Below are 18651 nucleotides of genomic sequence, written 5' to 3'. Positions count from 1 at the left end.
GGAGACATATGAGATGGAACTAAGAAGATCAAAGACAGCTGTCTATGAGTTCAGTTAAAAAGCAAGCTGCAAAATATAATGCATACAGTATCTACTTTATAAAAAAGTCCATATGTGTATATGTTATAAAGTCACAATAAGGATCAATTAATTGAAAAAAATGAAGTTACAGAATAATATGTATACAGTGATTCTATTTATAGAGAAAAAAATGTCTGTGTATTTTATAAATTAATAAAGATGGCTTAGAAAGACACACCAAACCGTCTATGGTAGTTAGTTTTACAGAAGAGAATGAGGATTTGGGGAAGCAGACAAATATTTTCACTTTTTCCTCTACAGATTTCTAATGGTTAGAAAAAATTTTTACAACAAACATGTATTAACCTCACAATTTTTGAGATTTCTAAAACTTAAAAAAGTTTGCCATAAAATAAACGATCTAGTTTCTGTGACAAGAAATGATCAGGATTTAAAACCAATAGTCATGAGGATAAAAATCCCAAACAAACCCAGCAGACAGATGCTGATCAGGAGATCAAGACATGAGCATGCGCCTGGGGAAGGAGGTGGGAACGGGGGGGCCATGTGTTTCCAGTCATCTTCTCAGTTATATTTCCTGACAGCCCTGTGAGGTGGGCATTTTCATCTCATTTTACAGATAACAAAGTGGAGTCTCAGAGAATCTTGCCTCAAGACCCAGAAGTGGTTACCAAAGCTGGGACTAGAACCCTGGCCCTCCTGACTCCAAATCTTAGACTTCACTGCCTCAGCCAACTAATTCCCCTTCCTATCCAGGGCCCTCTTAACTGCCTTTTCCACACTGAGGTTCTGATGCAACGCAGCAGTAGGGAACTAGGGAGCTACTTCTGACAACACAGGGTGGGACATGGGAGACAGGCAAGGCTGAAACATGCTCCCAACCCCACTGTTGGGTAGCAAGTCCTAGATGTTGAAATAGGCCATTACCAGACAAATGCCCACATGCCAGCTTAGCTCATGAGGATTCTTGACAGAGGGCCTATGATTTCTACAGAATCTATAATGCCACTGCAGCATGTAACATAGCACCAAATCCTCACTAAATGCACTGAGTGGGTGTTTCACAAATATATATTAATGAGAGGGCAGCAGGATCACCTGAAGCTAAGATGAATCTCCATTTGATTCCTTATTTAGACCATGAGTGTTCTGAAAGCATTTTTTTTTTCTCAACAATTCAGGATGTAGGCAGTCAGCGCACATTTGTGACAGATAATGACTATGACCCTACTGAGAGAGTAATTTAAGTCACTCTGTCATAAAGCTGCTTCAGCTGCAAAGTAACTATAATATCTGTGCTCCAAGACTTCAGTCAAATACCCAGTCAACCCTATAGCATTTACTAAGATTTCTGTGTGCCCGCACCATGCTAGGCACAGGGGACAACCCCATAGGTTGTTAATACATGGGCCCTACTCCTAAGGGATTTACACTCAAGCTGGGGAACCCAACTGAAATTCGGGAAACAATGAGATAAATGAGTGTGGCCCGTGAATGTCCTGCAAATGACTTCTGCAGGAGTCCAGTCGGAGGAGGAACTATGGATACTAGAATCTAAAGAACAAGGACAGAGGCAGAGGGGTAAAAGATAGAGACAAAAAATAGGGCCTCCCCCAGCCTCTTAGGAGTGTAGTGGCACACGCTCCACAGAAGCACCCATAGCTCTCACATTATTCACCCTCCAGCATGGTGTGGCTGCTTGGCCAGAACCATATAATGACCTGAGCACCCCCAGTTAAGTTTATGTGCACATTTAGGAACAAACAACCCTACCCACCCCCAAGATGCCTTGGCATTTCCCCTGTATATTCAATAGGCAACACTGGGTCTCTGCGTCTTCGGCCAACCATCATTCCCCACCTGCACTGGAGATGAGGCCTTGCACAAACACACTGCTTGAGATCTCCACGGAACATACCACTGACAGTAAAGGGGGGTTGGTGATAAGAATCAAAGGGCAAGACTAAGATGTCAGAGGAACTTAGCACTTGATGATATCTCAATAAAATACTCGCATGAGCCCAAGGAAATTGACAATAATATTTCATCAGAAAATCTGTTGTAGCGTAGGTTCCATTTTTCATTTAAGAAGGATCTATAGACGTTTAGCTCTATACCCAACTGACACTGGGGAAAAGACTACCTTAAAAACCAGGGCCCCCTTCCTACTGCTGCTTTTCGGCGTAGGCCCATATCACCTCTCCCCTGAAGTACACAAGAGCCTCCTGCCCAGACTCTGGCCTCCAGCCCCGCCCACACAGCCACCAGACTGAACTTCCTGAAAATCAGTCCCGTTCATGTCAGACCCAATTTTCAGCCTTTCAAGGTTTCCCCATGGCTTTCAGAACAAAGTCTAAGCTGTTTAGAGAAATATGAGGCTTTTCAGGATCTTGTGTCCCCTCAAGCCTTCCCTAGAAAGACCTAGACCAGTGGTTCTAAAACTTAAATGTCCATCAAAATCCTACTGGTACTTGTAAAAATACATATATACATTCCCAGCCTATTCCACGCAGATATTCTAGTTCCTTAGGTAATTGGTAGGGCCCAGAATATGAATATTTACCAAAAACTGTGGGGTTCAAATATACAGGAAACATGAATATTTACAAAAACATGGTGTTCAAAACATTTGCTTCTGTATCAAAACCAAAAATATATGGTTCTGATGCAGGTATTCTGAGGATTATACTTTGAGATCACCTGACAGAGACATTGTAAAACTGGGACTGTAAACAAATAGTTTCTGAGAAGCCATTGAATGTAATGGTTAAGTCTAGGGGCTTGGGAGCAAATTTGAAGTTCCCATGTGCCATTGGGAAAGTAACAATGTTTCTGTGCCTCTGCAAAATGGAGATAACAGGTTGAGTCAATGAGACAATACTGTAAAATGGTCAGCACAGCATTTAGCTCTGTACACGTTGTACAGCTGGGGGAAGCTGTAGGAAAACAGTGAAAAGCAACACAGTCCACGTTTTTAATTAGTGTCCCTGGGTTGCCAGGAATTTAAGGGATTCCTTCTCCAGCATCATTGGCAGATGTTTTGATAAACATCTTTATCCTGGGGTTTTGGGGTGACCACACGCTCAATATGAATTAGCCCGGTAGCACAATTGCTCTAAGATACAGTCTTTAGCCTGAAGGCTTCCAAAGACGGCTTCGGGCCATGCCTCCTGACACAGCCTGCTCCATTGTTAAGCCACCTCAAGTGTTGACATTCTTCCTTAAATATAATAGAATTCTGCTTGTGGGTTACCACCGCCCATGAATCCTAACCCTCCCTTTGAAGCATCAACAAAAAAATACCATTCTTATTTCCACGTAACAGTCCTTCAAATGTTTGATGGTATTTTTCATGTCTCTCCTTGGTGTTTTCTTCTATAGGAAGGTAATAAATATAGTGAATGAAACTCTGAGGTCAGTGTTAGAGGCATGGGCTTTTGTCTCTAATCAGCTGGGTATCCTTGGGCAAGTCATTTGATAGCTGAGTCTCTGAGTCTCAGTTTCACTAGCCATGAATTCTATAATTCTGTGATTAACACCCCCCCCCCCATTCTTTCCTCTATTCCTCAGGCACAGGCATATTGCCAGATCCCTCATGGTGGCAGTTGTCTTTGCGTTGCTTGACAAGAACAGAATATCAGACCTCCTTTGGGAAAATTCTCCATCCCTCCACTCTCACCAAGTGGTTTAGTGGAAGTTGCCAATTCTTTTTAGAAATCCCACACCTCAGGCCATCAACATGGGCCGTCAAAAGACCTCCAATCCCCTCGCCCTAGAGTTAGGCACCAGACCCAAGTGCAGCTAGCTAAACTCTACCCTGGGATTTTAAAATTTTGGACCAGAGAGAAGAAGCATTAATTCCTCTCTGGAGCTGGAACTGGAAGGAGTGAGATGTGATAGTTCCTGGAGGCTACAATTCTCCTTTTTGGAGATGACTCACCAGAGAATGATGCCAATTTGCAGAGAGACACAGAAGAGACAACCCTGTGGAGTTCAAATCCTTGGTTCCACATTATCTCTGAGAACCATCTGCACTCCTGCTCTTTGCATAGTTTGGTTAATTCCTTTTTGGCCCAGGTTGGGGGTTCTCTCTCCAAACAAGTCCAGAGTAATACACTCACCTCTCTAAGCAGGCCTCAAAAAGAGACAACTCAGGTTTATCTGCCTCCCCATCCTCCCAACCTAATTTTCCACTCCCCAACCTTCTGCCAATAGTTACCCCAGATGAGTAGCTATAGTCTGTGTATAACACAAGAAGAGCCATCACTTCTTCCAGTCTGGCTATTGTTCAGAAGAGCAGCTCAAGACTGCATCTTAGAGCAGTGGTACCACCTTGCTGATTCATGTTGAGCATGTGGTCACCTGAAACCCCCAGCTCTTTTTCATATAAACCATGGAAGCTAGGACTCTCCCTTTGTCATGTTACAATACTATAGTTCAGTTTGTTTTGTTTGGGTGGAGTAGGGCATGGGGGATGAGATTTGAGAACTAATTGCAAATAAACACCTAGCCAGCCTTGTTAAATGTTATATGTTGGATTGGGGCCGGTCTTCCTATCAAGATTAATATGGAAATGCTCTATAATCACAGAAAGACCTTCTCTAGCAACAAACCAAGGCTTTGGGAGATGATATTCAGAAAGTTCTAGAAAATAAAAAGGGGAATCTGTTTCAGAATCAGAAACAGGTTGACTCCACTTGGGATGTTAAATGCTATATCCTGCAAAAGAATTGTTTTCCCACATTTTAATGCTCAAAAAAAAAAAAAAAAGTCAACAGCTAACACTAATATTCTTCTGATAGTTTTGATGAATGTCTATCTTACTGCAAGCTTTAACTATAGCCACAGCTTCAAACATCAACTGTATATGTAAAAAGAAACTTAATTTAGTCCAGTTTAAAAGTAGAGCATTTTCATTTCATCATCAACCTCCCCTCTATTTCCTGTGTTATCAGATGTTAGAGAGAGCCAGCAATCTGTTTGTGAAACTAGCAACTGGGCCAACGAAATATGCACGTTCAACCAGCATTCTTTTAAATAAAAGGCTAGCATGAGTCTGCGCTTGTAAGAGTGATAAGGAAGATACATACATGCAGAAGGCAAAAACCCAGAAAAAAAAAAAAAGTACCAAGGAATTCCCAAAACTACTAAGCCAATTCTAGAGGTCTCCTCTGAACTCTTCAGATTTCTTCAGTTTAATGCTCTCCTTCAAAAGGACACACCCAGTTTAATCTCTGCTATTGATGACCCACGTGCACCCCATGGAGCTAACAACTCAAATTGCTAACTGGCTTCTACAGCGGCATACCTTGATTCTTCTGTGGGACAGGTTGTCATATCTGGTACATTGTTAAGTATGGACAGAGCAAAAGAGATGCACTCTGTAGACCTTGTCTTGCTCTGAATCAATTTAAAGAGTTTCTGTTTGGACACATCCAGACTATGTGACCACAAGACAAACCTGCTCCATAGAAACAGCAGATGATCCAAATGGCACAGCAGCACAGGCTCCCTAAGAAGGATGTTCATGGGAAGCATATCTTTTCCTCCAACTGGGATATTCAAAATGGGCTCAAGAGTAAGGAAAATGGACAACAGTCCATGGATGTACCCACCCATCCAGGCATCCCTACATCCACCATTTACTGGGCACCTGTCACGTACAAAACACAGTCAGTGGAGACCAGCATTTTCTTTAAAAACTTAAACACAGTGAGAATAAAATAGTCTCCAAATGCTTTTTCCTCCAACAGAAAAGGCAATTTTATTAAGTATTGATTTTGTTCATTTTTCTGTGTCTTGGAAAACTGACTGCTGTTTAAGTCCAAATTTTACCAAACTGACTAAATTGGAAGTTTTCTGACCAGAAGTCCATATGACAAGCCTACCATGCTTTCAATAATTTCTCGAATGGGCAGATAAAGAGTCATTTACAGCATTAATCACCCTATTTCCTCAGCCATCTCAGACATGCTCTCAGTCATGTGAATGGTGGTGGAAACTGAATTGAAAAGCTGTCAAAACATCCTGCAAAAATAGGGAAATTAACAGACCCATTCTGTCATGCATATTTGCCCCCATTTCCCCTGTCCCCATTATCTTCCTGTGAACCCACATTAATAAATCTACACATAGACCATAATAAACAGTCTATGTAAAATGTTAAATACATGCATTCTTTCATTCCCACACAGATAATGGCATATTGTTATGTTCTCCTAAGACTGAACTTGGACTAATGTCCATAAACAGAAAGCTATTATTATATCATTTAAGGTTCTGTTTAAAATTCTGTTGTGAAGGATAACTTGTTTGCTGAAATAATACACTATACCTTGATGAGATCTTGAAAACTATCAGACTGGGAACCAGCAATGAAATGTAAGATATGTGAAATCATACATGGTTGCAGTCATGGAATTTCATGGCTGTAAAGGTGAGATGTCAAGTTGTGCACCTCTCAGCATTTTAGAGAGGACAAGAACAGTTTTAGGGTGGCCAGGTCACTTGCCCAAAGTGGCACAACTGGTTAGTGTCAGAGTCCGTGAAAAATACACCCACATTCTCTTACTTCTTGTCATAAAGATTGTAGAAACCCAAGAAGACATCAATCTAAATTCGACAAGAGTCAAATTCCATTTGACAAGAGTAAAAATATGACTCAATGATAAATAGCTGTTATCTCTTTTCAGGCATAGCTCACAATGAGTGAGTGATGGTGCAGACATTACAGCAATAATGCGGCCCAATAAAAAGTCACTTCCTCTTACCCAGAAGATCAATCAAATGAAACTGAGAAGAAGGCCAAGGAGTTTGCACAAAGGAATTTAACCTGAAGCTCAACCTACTTGGATTAGCTAGGTGTAAGCCCAACTCCTTCCTCTAGACCCATAAAATCCCCATGACTCCATCAGTTTTCTCTTTTAAAATCCCTGAGAGTAAAAATTAACATAATAGAAAAATTAAAACACTAGAGAAATGTGTAAAACAAAAAGTTCAAAATGTCCTCCTTCTACCCAAAGGCAACCACTATCAAGAACTTCTTGTGTATCCTTTTAGGAAAAAATTTAAGAAATCAGAATAAAAAATATATATATAAACACCAGCATAAATATAAATATATATATATATATTCTATTAAAATTTAGGTAGGTAGGTAGATAGATAGACAGACACAAGCACCCCAGTTTGATTCTGTCTTCACATAGGTTGCCAGGAACTAGTTCAGATGATAAGCTGATCACTTCAAGGATAGAAATCTCATTAATCAAGCCTAATTTTGTTTTAACTGATGCTGTACCTCTGGAGCCTGGGAACATAGCTAAACAGGTGATATGATACAGAAAGGGGCAAAGAAGGGGAGGAATGAGGAAGAAAAGTAAGAAAGTGGAGATCAGTGAGGGAGGGAAAGAAAAAGATGAAGAGATGTTCCCCACAGACCAGCACCAGCAGATGTATATTCAAACCTTCCTGAATGACTGACTGAATAAATGAAAGAATGAATCAAGAAACCAGGACAGGCATCTTTTTATCACACATGACATTTAATATTTTAAAACATTAACAGATATGGCCCCAATTCTCTGAGAAATAAGCATCCTTCTTGATCTACACTGTCCAATATGGTAGCCACTGGCCACATGTGGCTATTGAACATTTAAAATGTGTGCTCTAAGTGTAAATTACATAGCAGATTTCAAAGATTTAGTATGAGAAAAAGGATATAAAATATGTCATTAACAAGTTTATATTGATAATATGTTGATATAAGAATATTTTAGACATATTAAGTTAAGTAAACCAGATTATTAAAATTAATTCACCTGTTTCGTTTTACTTTTTTTTTTTTTTTTTTTTACTGCGGCTACTAGAAAACTTTAAAATTCACATGTGGCTCAGAAACATGTTCTAGATAGAACTGGTCTCGAATATAGACACCATTATAGCAGTGACTAGATCTGTCTTCCCTGCTCTATCCCAGCACCCAGCATAAGGCCTCGAGAATAATACATGCCCAATAAACATGCAGATGGACACCTCGCTGTGGCAGTAACCTGGCCTTGGACCACAAGACAGGAGGCTCTGCCCTGATCCCGGCTCTAACAGGAAAGCAGTTGTGCGACCTTGGGCAAGTCACTGAACCTGTCCAGGCCTTGTTGTCCTCATCTTTAAAATGGAGATGATAATAATGATGCCTGGCCTTACAAGAAAATTGCATGGACCAAATGAGATCGTGTTTATAAACTGACTTTGAAGGGGTGAAACAGATGTCAGGTCCCCCCTAAGTTCTAGTATTCTCCTCTAGCAATAGTCCCAGGAGAAGTGAGATGCAGAACTATGGAAACAACCGGGTAAGAAACTAACCGATAAAATTCCTGAATCTGATATTTCCATTCCCAGCTCGTGTTAGAAAATTTAGACAAAGACAGGTGCGAACTTGAGATTCTCACACTAGTGGAAACTTCAGCATTCATCACTCCCTGTTCACTGCATCTCACCAACCACAGTTGACAAGGTGATTTGCAGATATTTTCCTCGAGGGACCACAGAAAGTCTAACAACTGGTAGCAGAAAGCCGTCTCTGGGCAGCTGACGAAGCAGCAAGGTGGCCAATTCCATTACACCACCTGGGCTCACAGCTTTGTGGGAAATTCATGATCCCAGGGGCTCTGAGGCCTCCGGGGAAAAGTTCAGAGGACACAAATCTATCACGGGCATTAGTCCTCGTTAACTGTTTCAGCCGTAGCGAGGAGAGGGAACGTATCTTATTCTACAAGGCAGACAGGGCATCTGGCAAGGGAAATCTAAAGGACCCTTGGACAAGCTGTAGCTTTTTTGTGACACCGGGATGGATTTCACCATCCCAGCTGGGCATCTGCTTCCCTATATCAAAGATTGTTTCAAAAAGGAAGACTGTATGAAGAAAGCATTCTTCTGCAAGAGGCATTTAAGGAGGAGCCTGACACATGGACTAACCCACAACAGAGAAAGAGAAGACCCAACAACCTACAGCCACAAGGCAGGTGGACAACAGAACAAAAACAGTCGATTTCAAGAGGCCCAAGGTCAGAGTCTCCCCTCAGTCTCTGCAAGGCACAGTAGCCCCAGAAGCCATCAACAACTTACCATCAGTGAGGCCACCACACCAAGGAGAGCGAGGAGGGCGCAGTGACTTCCCCTCTGCTGGGGAGGTCTGACTCTCTTCCCCTCCCTAAGGGCAGCTGCCTGTGACGTGGAAGTGAGCCATGCCATGGCCAAGCTCAGAGCCCCTGGGAATACTGCCCCGTGACCTGCCCTGTGATAGCCCACAGGGCCTGAGCTGCTGCCAGCTCCTCCAGCCGGAAAACCAAGGGACAAAGCAGCAGGCATGGAGCAGAGCCTCTAGAACATGGCTGCACAGGCGAACTCACTGCAGAGGCTTTTTGAAACTCATATCCCTGAGACCAACCCCTGAGATTCTGGTTCAGTAGGTCTGGGGAAGGGCCAAGGCACCTGCATTTTAAACAAAGTGCAGGGGCAATGCCAATACCCAGCCTGACTTGGGAACCTGTGGTCCAGAGAACTCAGGGAAGCTCCATTGTCTTTAATCCTTTCTCTATCACAAGCTTTCTTTATGTTTCTTGTCTCCACATGGAAGAAGAGGGTTGGAGTGGAAGGAAGGAGGCTTAGAGGTAAGCAAGGCAAAGCAGAGAATGAGTCTGAAGGCCCTACGTTCCAATGTGAGCTGCTCCCAGTCCTTGTGCAAGTCATTTAACATCTCTGAACCTCAGTTTTCTCATCTGTGGAATGGCGGTAAAACCATCTACCCACTCAGGGTTGTAGGGGAACTAAACGCCCATAAAGTGCCCAGTGCATTGCACATAGTAACTGTCATGAGCATTCACCTTAGTATTAGCTCTTTCCTTGAGGGGAAGGAGGGGCGCAGGGCAGTTCTCCATATGACTACCTTTGCAAGAGAAACTGCAAATGCAAACAACTGACTTAGGCATAAAGGGAAAGAAAAATAAATAAACTGCAACAACAAGAAAACCACAGTAAGGGGTCCATGGATTCAGTTTACATGGGAAGGGCACACAGATGCAGAGTAGGCTCGCAGCACCATCTCTGGGAGATCTACAGAGATCTGGCCGGGAGGAAATCAATAGAGTCACAAAGATTTGGGCACAGAGCTGGGTGAAGATTTATTACAACATTATCTTTTCTTAATTGGAAGTAACTTATAGGTATTTTTTGTTTCCTTTTTTCAAACATTATGATGAACATATATTACAGTTGATCTCTGAACAACATGGATTTAACTGTGCTGACAAGTCACATGCAGATTTTTTTCAATAAAAATGATCAACTACATGGTCTGCAGTTGGTTAAATTCATGAATGTGGAACCGTGGATACCGAGGGCAGTGTAGGACTTGAGCATCCTCAGATTTGGTGTCCTGTGTGAGTCCTGGAACCAATCTCCCAGAAATACCGAAGGACGACTTGAAGATTTTTGCCTGCCCAGGTTGGAGCAGGGGGAGTTCACACCCTTAACCCACATGTTGTTCAAGGGTCAACTGTATTTTACTTTAGGAAAAAAATGTTCCTTTTCAAATCTGGGGAAAGATTTTAGAATCCTTTTGATGAGCTTAAAGCATTTTTAAATAACCCCAATTGTTTTCCTTTTAAACTCCAGTTTTAACGCTCCGATTAGAACATTAATATCAACAAAGGAAGGCTAGATGTGGGGAATTTTTCCCATGTGAACAAAGGCCAAATACATTATGATTGTGGGTACTACCAATACTTCTGAGGCAAAAAGGGCATGAAGAAGGATAGGGGAGGCAAAAAGTAAACGCGTATAAAGAAGCAGACAAGATCTTCAATGTAATACTGATAATACTAGAATTGGCTTCAGTGGTCCCATCCCCCTCAACGCACACAAACATACACACACATGTGTGCACACACAAAATTATGAGAACTTTTGAAATAAAACTCAGTGTTACCCACAAAGTCCCCTCCCACACAGACTAACATAATCTATTTTTGTATTCCAGTGAGATTTGCAGCAAAGAATAGAGCTCCAGTAAAAAGAGGAAATAATTTCTGTGCTGTACCTGGGTTTTTCTTACTTCCTTGTTTTAAAATAATCACCTAACAAGTCCAAACAATTTAGAACAATAGTGCAGTCTTCTATGGACAGGGTATATATCCCTGTAGACATTTTGGAACTAAACTGAATCAGTTAAAAGGTTCTGGGTAATTTGCCATCTACTTAGAAAACTTAGCATGATATATTAGCAGTGCTGCGGGGCTGGAAGAAACTTTCCAAATCATCTAGTCCAACTCCATGATTTTACAGATGAAGATCTTGGGAAATAAACTGGCTGCTCCAACAAACTGAAGACTCTAATTAAAACATCTCAATTTTAAGGTGGCTGACAACTTTGGAGAGAGGAGATGGGAAATAAAATAAAACCTCCAAAACATTTTTTAGTAAAATAGTAATTATGATCAAGGAGCCTATTAAATGAAGAAGCAGTGAGGGTCATGATTGAAGTATCCCCTCCACCACTCCAATGTCAGGACCACTTACATCTGGAAAACTGAGAGGTAGAAAGCTGTCAGAACTAACACATTGAATGTGTGGGTTGGGGACCAAGAAGAGAACTCAGGAGCTCTACCCTGAAGTCGACTGGCCTAAGCACCAAATACTGGCCTAATTTTATACATAAACTGATAGGAGTCAGGAGTCACCCTCATGTGATGGTGCCTACGTTTCCTGGAAAGTAGAGATTTGAGAAAATGGTCCATGGATAACAGAGGTACATGAACACTGACCTGACAAAGGGTGGTTTAGACCTTAGCTCACTCCTCAGTGGACCCCTGACCAGCAGCATCAGCATCTTCTGGTTGCTTGTTACAAATGCAGAGTCTTGGGTGCCATCCAGACCAATGGCGTCAGAATCTGCATACTGACAAGAACCCCAGGTCCCCCCGCCCATATTAAAGTTTGAGAAGCACTTATTTAGATGACATGGCAGCAAGAGAGGGTGTAATTTACCACCTGTAACCACATCTAATCCAAGTTTCTGGAATAATTATCTGTTACCATCTCTACTCTCTAAAGCTTTTGATCTTTAAGCCCTAAAATTTTTAATTTTAAATGGTCTAAAATTTAGCCTAAATTTTAAATGGTCGCAGTGAATATCTTATTAAATAGTAATGTTTTTTCACAAAATATCTTAAAGTTAACAAAAACATATATAAATAATCTGAGCGCTTTACTATTTTCAAGGATTACATAGATTATTAATTGAGGTCTTTTTTCTGCTATTTTCTGCTGGAGTCATAGTAGAAACATGACCAATATTTCGTCATTTGGGAGTTAGAAACCCCAGGTAGACCTGGTGAAGGAGGAAGACTGAATTCAGAGTAGAAGTGTGTTCCTAGTGAAAAAAGGGAAACTTCATGTAAGGGACTTTTATGATCAAAAGGCTGTGGAAGGTCACATAGTCCAACCATGGTTCCAAAGCTGAATTCCTTTTACGCCACACATGCAGTCTCTGCTTGCACACTTCCAATGATGTGGAAATCACTGCCTCTAAAGGCCACCCATCCCATCTTTGCAGACTCTAATTGTTAGAAAGATGTCCTGAAATTTGTCTCCTTGTAGCTTTCAATAGCCCTTCAATCAATAACCCCACAGTTATCGTCCCTACCATTAGTTTATCCCTGATATCAATTTTCTATCACATTGCCCAATGGAATTTTTTTTTTTAACAGAGAAAGTCAAAGAAACAAGTTTCATGTAATTATTTCTGGTGGGACTGGGGCAGTTCGTAGTAGTGGGGTACGTGAAAATTTAATTTTTTGCTATTACTTTGAAGTGCTTTAGGAAAACCTCATGTGTACAAGAGGGATATTAAGATGAATTATCACAAGTTATGGAGACTATAACTAAGGACATAATCATACTAGAAATGGAGTGTAGGGGTAACACTGTCCTTAAACATTGTTTCAGCCCTAAGCTTCCTGGGAGTCAAAGAAGGTATGAAATAGGGCAAGAAGGTAGGGCTTCAAAAATGTTTGAGACTCTCTGGCCTAGGGAAGTCATAGGTTTTCAGCTCTGGAAAGTGTCTTAGGTCAAGTCTAATTCCACCTCTTTTAAAGAAGGAAACTGAAACCCAAAGAGGCTACGTCATTTGTCCAATCTTGGGCATCCAGTTAGCAGCAGAGCCAGGCAGTGGAGTGTCACTACCTGTTTTTGCTACAACGCCAGACTTTGAGTCTTGGGTTTGTTAAGAAAGCTTGTTCAGTACAAAAATCAGAGCTATAGCACCACATTACTGGCTGACCAAGGGCGGATGCCAATGGACTCCACAAAAGCAAACCCAAGCTATCCTGGCACACAGAGACCTCAAATCCCCAAGTTCACAAGTCTAATACCTGATAAGAAAGTTATACTGGAGACATAAGCCATCCTTCCTCCTTCTCTCCTTCCTATAATTCCATTTGTCCCTACATATCCATTGATTCTGAACTGCAAAGATTTTCCACTAAGCAGCTTATTTTAATCTCTCATTAAAATAGTCTCTTTCTGATGAAAGGTTATTTGCTCTCAGAACAGAAACACCACTGTGAAACACTTCATTCCTTGTGAAACACTTGTCACTAAAGGCTCACAGCATACTGAGCCAGAGCCATCAGTGAAAAGTTAAATAAGCATTCAGTTTATCTAGGCGTCTAAACATTGGAGGCATCCAAACAATATTCAAAGAGTCCCTTTCACCATCTATTTTTAAAAATAACACCACTGCAGTATTTTAAAGAACAATCTGTTCTTTAAAACATACAGCATGAGATGCCAGGACAGTGACAATACACCCACAGGCTCTGCATGATTGATGGTGGGTCTCAATGGCCTGCCCAGGTCCACCAACCATAATGGACCAGTGCAGTGGCAGAAGCTCATCCTCAGAAACAACCAGTTGTGTCTCACTTCTCTGTAAGTTTCAGCAGATCACAACTCCCTCAAAGCAGTGAACTGCAGTCATGCAAATATGAATTATGTGCTTTTTCCATCCTTGTGTCTTTGAAGTAAAGATAAGCAAACTCTGGAAAAATTATTAATCCAGGTCCCAGGCATTTCAGGTGAGACATCGTTTATGCTCACACTAGTCATTTATATCACAAAATGATGTGGGATCCTACTCTGTCAGGTGACCTGGTCATATTTATTGGCTTAGAGCAGCCCATTCCTGGGATAAAAGCATCCAGAAAGCTATATTAGTTTTTTAAGGTCGTTAAGAATCTGTCAAGTTCTTGATTCAGTTCATTAAATGAGACAGGGGTGGATGAGCCAAATTAATACTCAAGTCACACCAGGGATAATTGAGCATAGTTATATCTCCCCATAATTTTCCAGGTTTCTTTGCTGGCATCAAGTATATAAGATCACAAAGGGAGAGAGAATAGAAGATAAACACATAGCCTGCTCATAGCCCACGGTAAGGCAAAAATAGAAAACAAAAAGAGGAAGAAAAGCAGTGACAGGCATCCATCCCGGAGCACATCTTCCGTTACTGTTAATCAGAGCATTGGTCACACTTCCTGGGGCCACTGAAGTCATTACCTCGGCAGAGAGGATCGGAATTTTCCCACTTTAAAAAGAGAAACAGAGCAAAAGAAAGAAAGTAGGCTGACAGGAAATAGAGAAGGGAGGTGTCTCTCGATAAACACATTATCCAAAAGTGACACTTTTTCAACAAAAATCTTAAGGTTATCTGATGATAAAATGGAAGTGGCTTTGCAAGCAGGAAGGTTGGCAGTCATGTTCCTCACACCCCCACCAAACTAAGTCTCAGCCTCCCAGCCCCACAGCCCTCTAGGCTGGAGCCCATGTCCTGTGTCTTCTAAAGTATACAAAATCCTAGAAAGAGGGGTTTTGTCCTAGCACAAAACCCAAGGGTAAGTGTCATCTTCCTTTTCTATGGTCCAGGAGACCTACCCCATCCTTATTCCATTCCAGGAATAGGCTGCTCTAAACCAGTAAATATCATGGGGCTCTTAGCATAGTGAGGTCCAGGTTCAGTCTGTAATAGGAATGATTAGTGTTAATGCAACGTCTCACCTGCAATGCCTGGGGCCTGGATGGGTCATTTTTCCAGGGCTGTGTATCTGTACTTCAGGGGAGACCCTTACCTTCAGAAATGGCCTTCTTCACAGCTGCTACGTAAGTCTCAGGTTCATCCTCACAGGTGAGCTCCTGCCAGTGTGCCCAGTCTGGAAAGAAGTCCAGGAACTCCTCGCTGTCCTGTACCCCACAGAGCAGCCGCACTATGCGGTGTGGTGGATGGAAGGCCCTCTGCAGCAGGGGCAGTAGGGCCGGCTGGCAGAAGCACTGCACCAGCTCTGCAGACAGCAGCACCACAATGCAGCGTGTGCTAAGAAAGAAGCTCAGGTCCTCGGCCGAGAAGGAGGTCTTGGGGCCCAGCCTGTAAGTCAGCGTCTTCTGGCTATGGACCTGCCGACTGGACAGGAAAAGGTCTTGGAGGTACTGGCACCATTCCTCAGCATCCAGGCTGTAAACGATGAGGATGTCACATCCTCCGAGCACACCTGAGCAACAAGGAGGCATGGAAGCATGTTAACACACCTACTCCCACTAGGGCTTCCCATGATCTGCACCCAGATGGGGAGCCTGGCACCACAATCCTTCACAGTCTGCCTCCAGCACACCTGTCTAACTTCTTTCCCACTTTTGGGTTGTGTTCCAACCATTCTAGACTCCCTGCCTTTGCCCAAACATACCATGCCATTTCAAATCTTTGCATAAGCTATCGCTTCTGCTGGCATACTCCCCACCCCACAGCTGATGCAGCACGGGATGATGATGAAGATGATGATGATGACAGCAACTGCAAGCACTTACTGTCTTCCAGATGCTCATCCAAGCTCATTGCCTGCTGATTTTATCATCAAAGCAACTTTCTAAGGTAGGTACTATTATTAGTCTGATTTTAAAGATGAAAAAATTGAGGTGTGACAGTTTAAGTAACTTTCCCAAGAACCACAGTGGCACAATCAAATTTCAACTCAGGCAATTTGATCCCAGAACCTAGCTCTTTCCCAAATACAGTGATTACAAGCACGGGTCTGGAATCAGGCAGCCAGAGTTAGTACCTTGGCTCTCAGAAGTATTCACTGTGCAACCTCAGGCAAGCTGCTTACATTTTCTAAACCTCATTTACTCATCTGTAAATAGAAATACATTGGCAATATTTATCAGTGTTTTATGAGAATTAAATTAACTATTTCATGTAAAGTGCTAAGCATAGTGCTTGGCATGTAGCAAACCCTAAAAAATTGGTAGCTAGTGTCATTATCCTCACACTAATATAAACAATGCACCACAGTTCAGTTAACATGTTGACCTGCACAATACCATTTATAAGCACACATGGTCTGTGACATAGGCTTTCTTCTTCCTCTAATAAAGCACAAATGCCAGAAAAAGAGTCCAAAGCCTCAGAGAAGTGTTAAGTTAAAGATGTCTTTTGGGGATCACCTGGCCCAAACTCCTCATTTACAGATAAAAGAAACACTTCATCTGGGAAGATAAAGGGACTTGCTTAAATTCACACTCAGCGAATGAGTTTCAGAGCCAAGGCTGAAACTCAGGTTGTCCCCTGGTTTCCTATCCAGTCCTCTTACCAATCCACCTGCTGCCTCCCATTAGGAATTCTGTCAAGAATCTGATGAGCAATAACTCTTTTTTTTTTAACATTTTTAATTGATTTATAATCATTTTACAATGTTGTGTCAAATTCCAGTGTAGAGCACAATTTTTCAGTTATACATGAACATATATATATTCATTGTCACATTTCTTTCTCTGTGAGCTACCATAAGATCTTGTGTATATTTCCCTGTGCTATACAGTATAATCTTGTTTATCTATTCTACAATTTTGAAATCCCGTCTATTCCTTCCCACCCTCCGCCCCCTTGGCAACCACAAGTTTGTATTCTATGTCTATGAGTTTATTTGTTTTGTATTTATGCTTTGTTTTGTTTTTGTTTTTGTTTTTGTTTAGATTCCAAATATGAGCGATCTCATATGGTATTTTTCTTTCTCTTTCTGGCTTACTTCACTTAGAATGACATTCTTCAGGAGCATCCATGTTGCTGCAAGTGGTGTTATGTTGTCAATTTTATGGCTGAATAGTATTCCATTGTATAAATATACCACCTCTTCTTTATCCAGTCATCCATTAATGGACATTTAGGCTGTTTCCATGTCTTGGCTATTGTAAATAGTGCTGTTATGAACATTGGGGTGCAGGTGTCATCCTAAGTAGGGTTCCTTCTGGATATAAGCCCAGGAGCGGGATTCCTGGGTCATATGGTAAGTCTATTCCTAGTCTTTTGAGGAATCTCCATACTGTTTTCCACAGTGGCTGCACCAAACTGCATTCCCACCAGCAGTGCAGGAGAATTCCCTGAGGTTCTCCACAGCCTCTCCAGCATTTGTCATTTGTGGACTTTTGAATGATGGCCATTCTGACTGGTGTGAGGTGACTGATAAGCAATAACTCTTATCTCCCCATTATCAAAGTTCAAAGAAGCTTGGCTCTTAACATAACTGTTACCACTGTTGTGGGTCCTCTTCTTCCACTAATTCAATAAATTATTCTAAGGGATTTGGAAGGGGTGGGTGCAGAGGAGTATCCATGCATCTACAAATGCAGTAGGGATCCTTCCTCCCACTTAGAGAAGGAAGCTGGGAATTTTGTGAAACAGGAATCATCTAAGTTATGGATTGTCACAACTAAATGCCATCCCTGCACCACACTTAACTGAATAGTTCCTAGCAAAAAAGTCAGAGGCAGGACTAGGGCAAGTCCTGAGGCTCTAAGCTCTGAAAATATCATGGAAAGTAAAGGTAAAAACAGTGACATAAATGTAAGCCCAACACAGTTTTAAATCCTCCAGGATGGTAGTAGCAAACCTTTTAAAATAGTAAAACAAAAATTTGGAGCTTCTCTCTTTTTGGAGTCCCTAATCCAGGGCTAATATAAAACCCACTACGCTACCAGTAGGAGCCAGTTGATCAGCCTATGAGTACTTCTAAAGGGGAAGTGTGCAAATTTTAAAAGAAGGCAATCAGGGACTAGAAAAAGTGTCAGCAATTTTGAAGAACCATGAACATTTGTAGCTCTGCAGAGAACTCAATTCCGAGCATAGTTTGTTTCCTCAATTGGGAATAAAACAGTCCTTTTATAGGAATGCTTACTCTGGTCTCAAAGCTTAAGCAGATCAAGGACAAAATTTAAATGTACTAGTGTTGCATTCTTCCATAAAATAAAATCTTTGCTGATTGTATCTTTTTTTTTTTTCTGTGTAGTATACTTCTTTGTAGCTCAATGGAAAAATAATTTCAGGACTACAGAAGGAATAAAATTGGCATAGCTATACATAACTCACACAGAGAAAAGCAAAGTTAAGGTATCAGAATATAGTCACATTCTTTGTGCTTCTCTTTCCTACGTGGCTGGTTTATACTCAGAGGCAAAAGTTCTTCTAAAAGTAAAGGGTTATTGCATATGAATGTACATAAGCATGGT

The 18651-nt window shown here is 41.5% G+C and overlaps 1 protein-coding gene across 1 annotated transcript in view; it reads right to left on the bottom strand.

The window, feature by feature from the left end:
* The window catches only part of PIK3AP1 (phosphoinositide-3-kinase adaptor protein 1), a 105257-nt gene that overhangs the window by 80948 nt on the left and 5658 nt on the right, over positions 1-18651 (bottom strand). The window contains 1 exon segment of the mRNA XM_006174409.3: positions 15228-15644. Coding sequence (XP_006174471.2) covers positions 15228-15644 — 417 coding nt within the window.

This window comes from Camelus ferus, chromosome 11, assembly GCF_009834535.1.
Source record: "Camelus ferus isolate YT-003-E chromosome 11, BCGSAC_Cfer_1.0, whole genome shotgun sequence".
Lineage (NCBI taxonomy): Eukaryota > Metazoa > Chordata > Mammalia > Artiodactyla > Camelidae > Camelus > Camelus ferus.
This window is presented reverse-complemented; position numbering and strand designations above follow the sequence as displayed.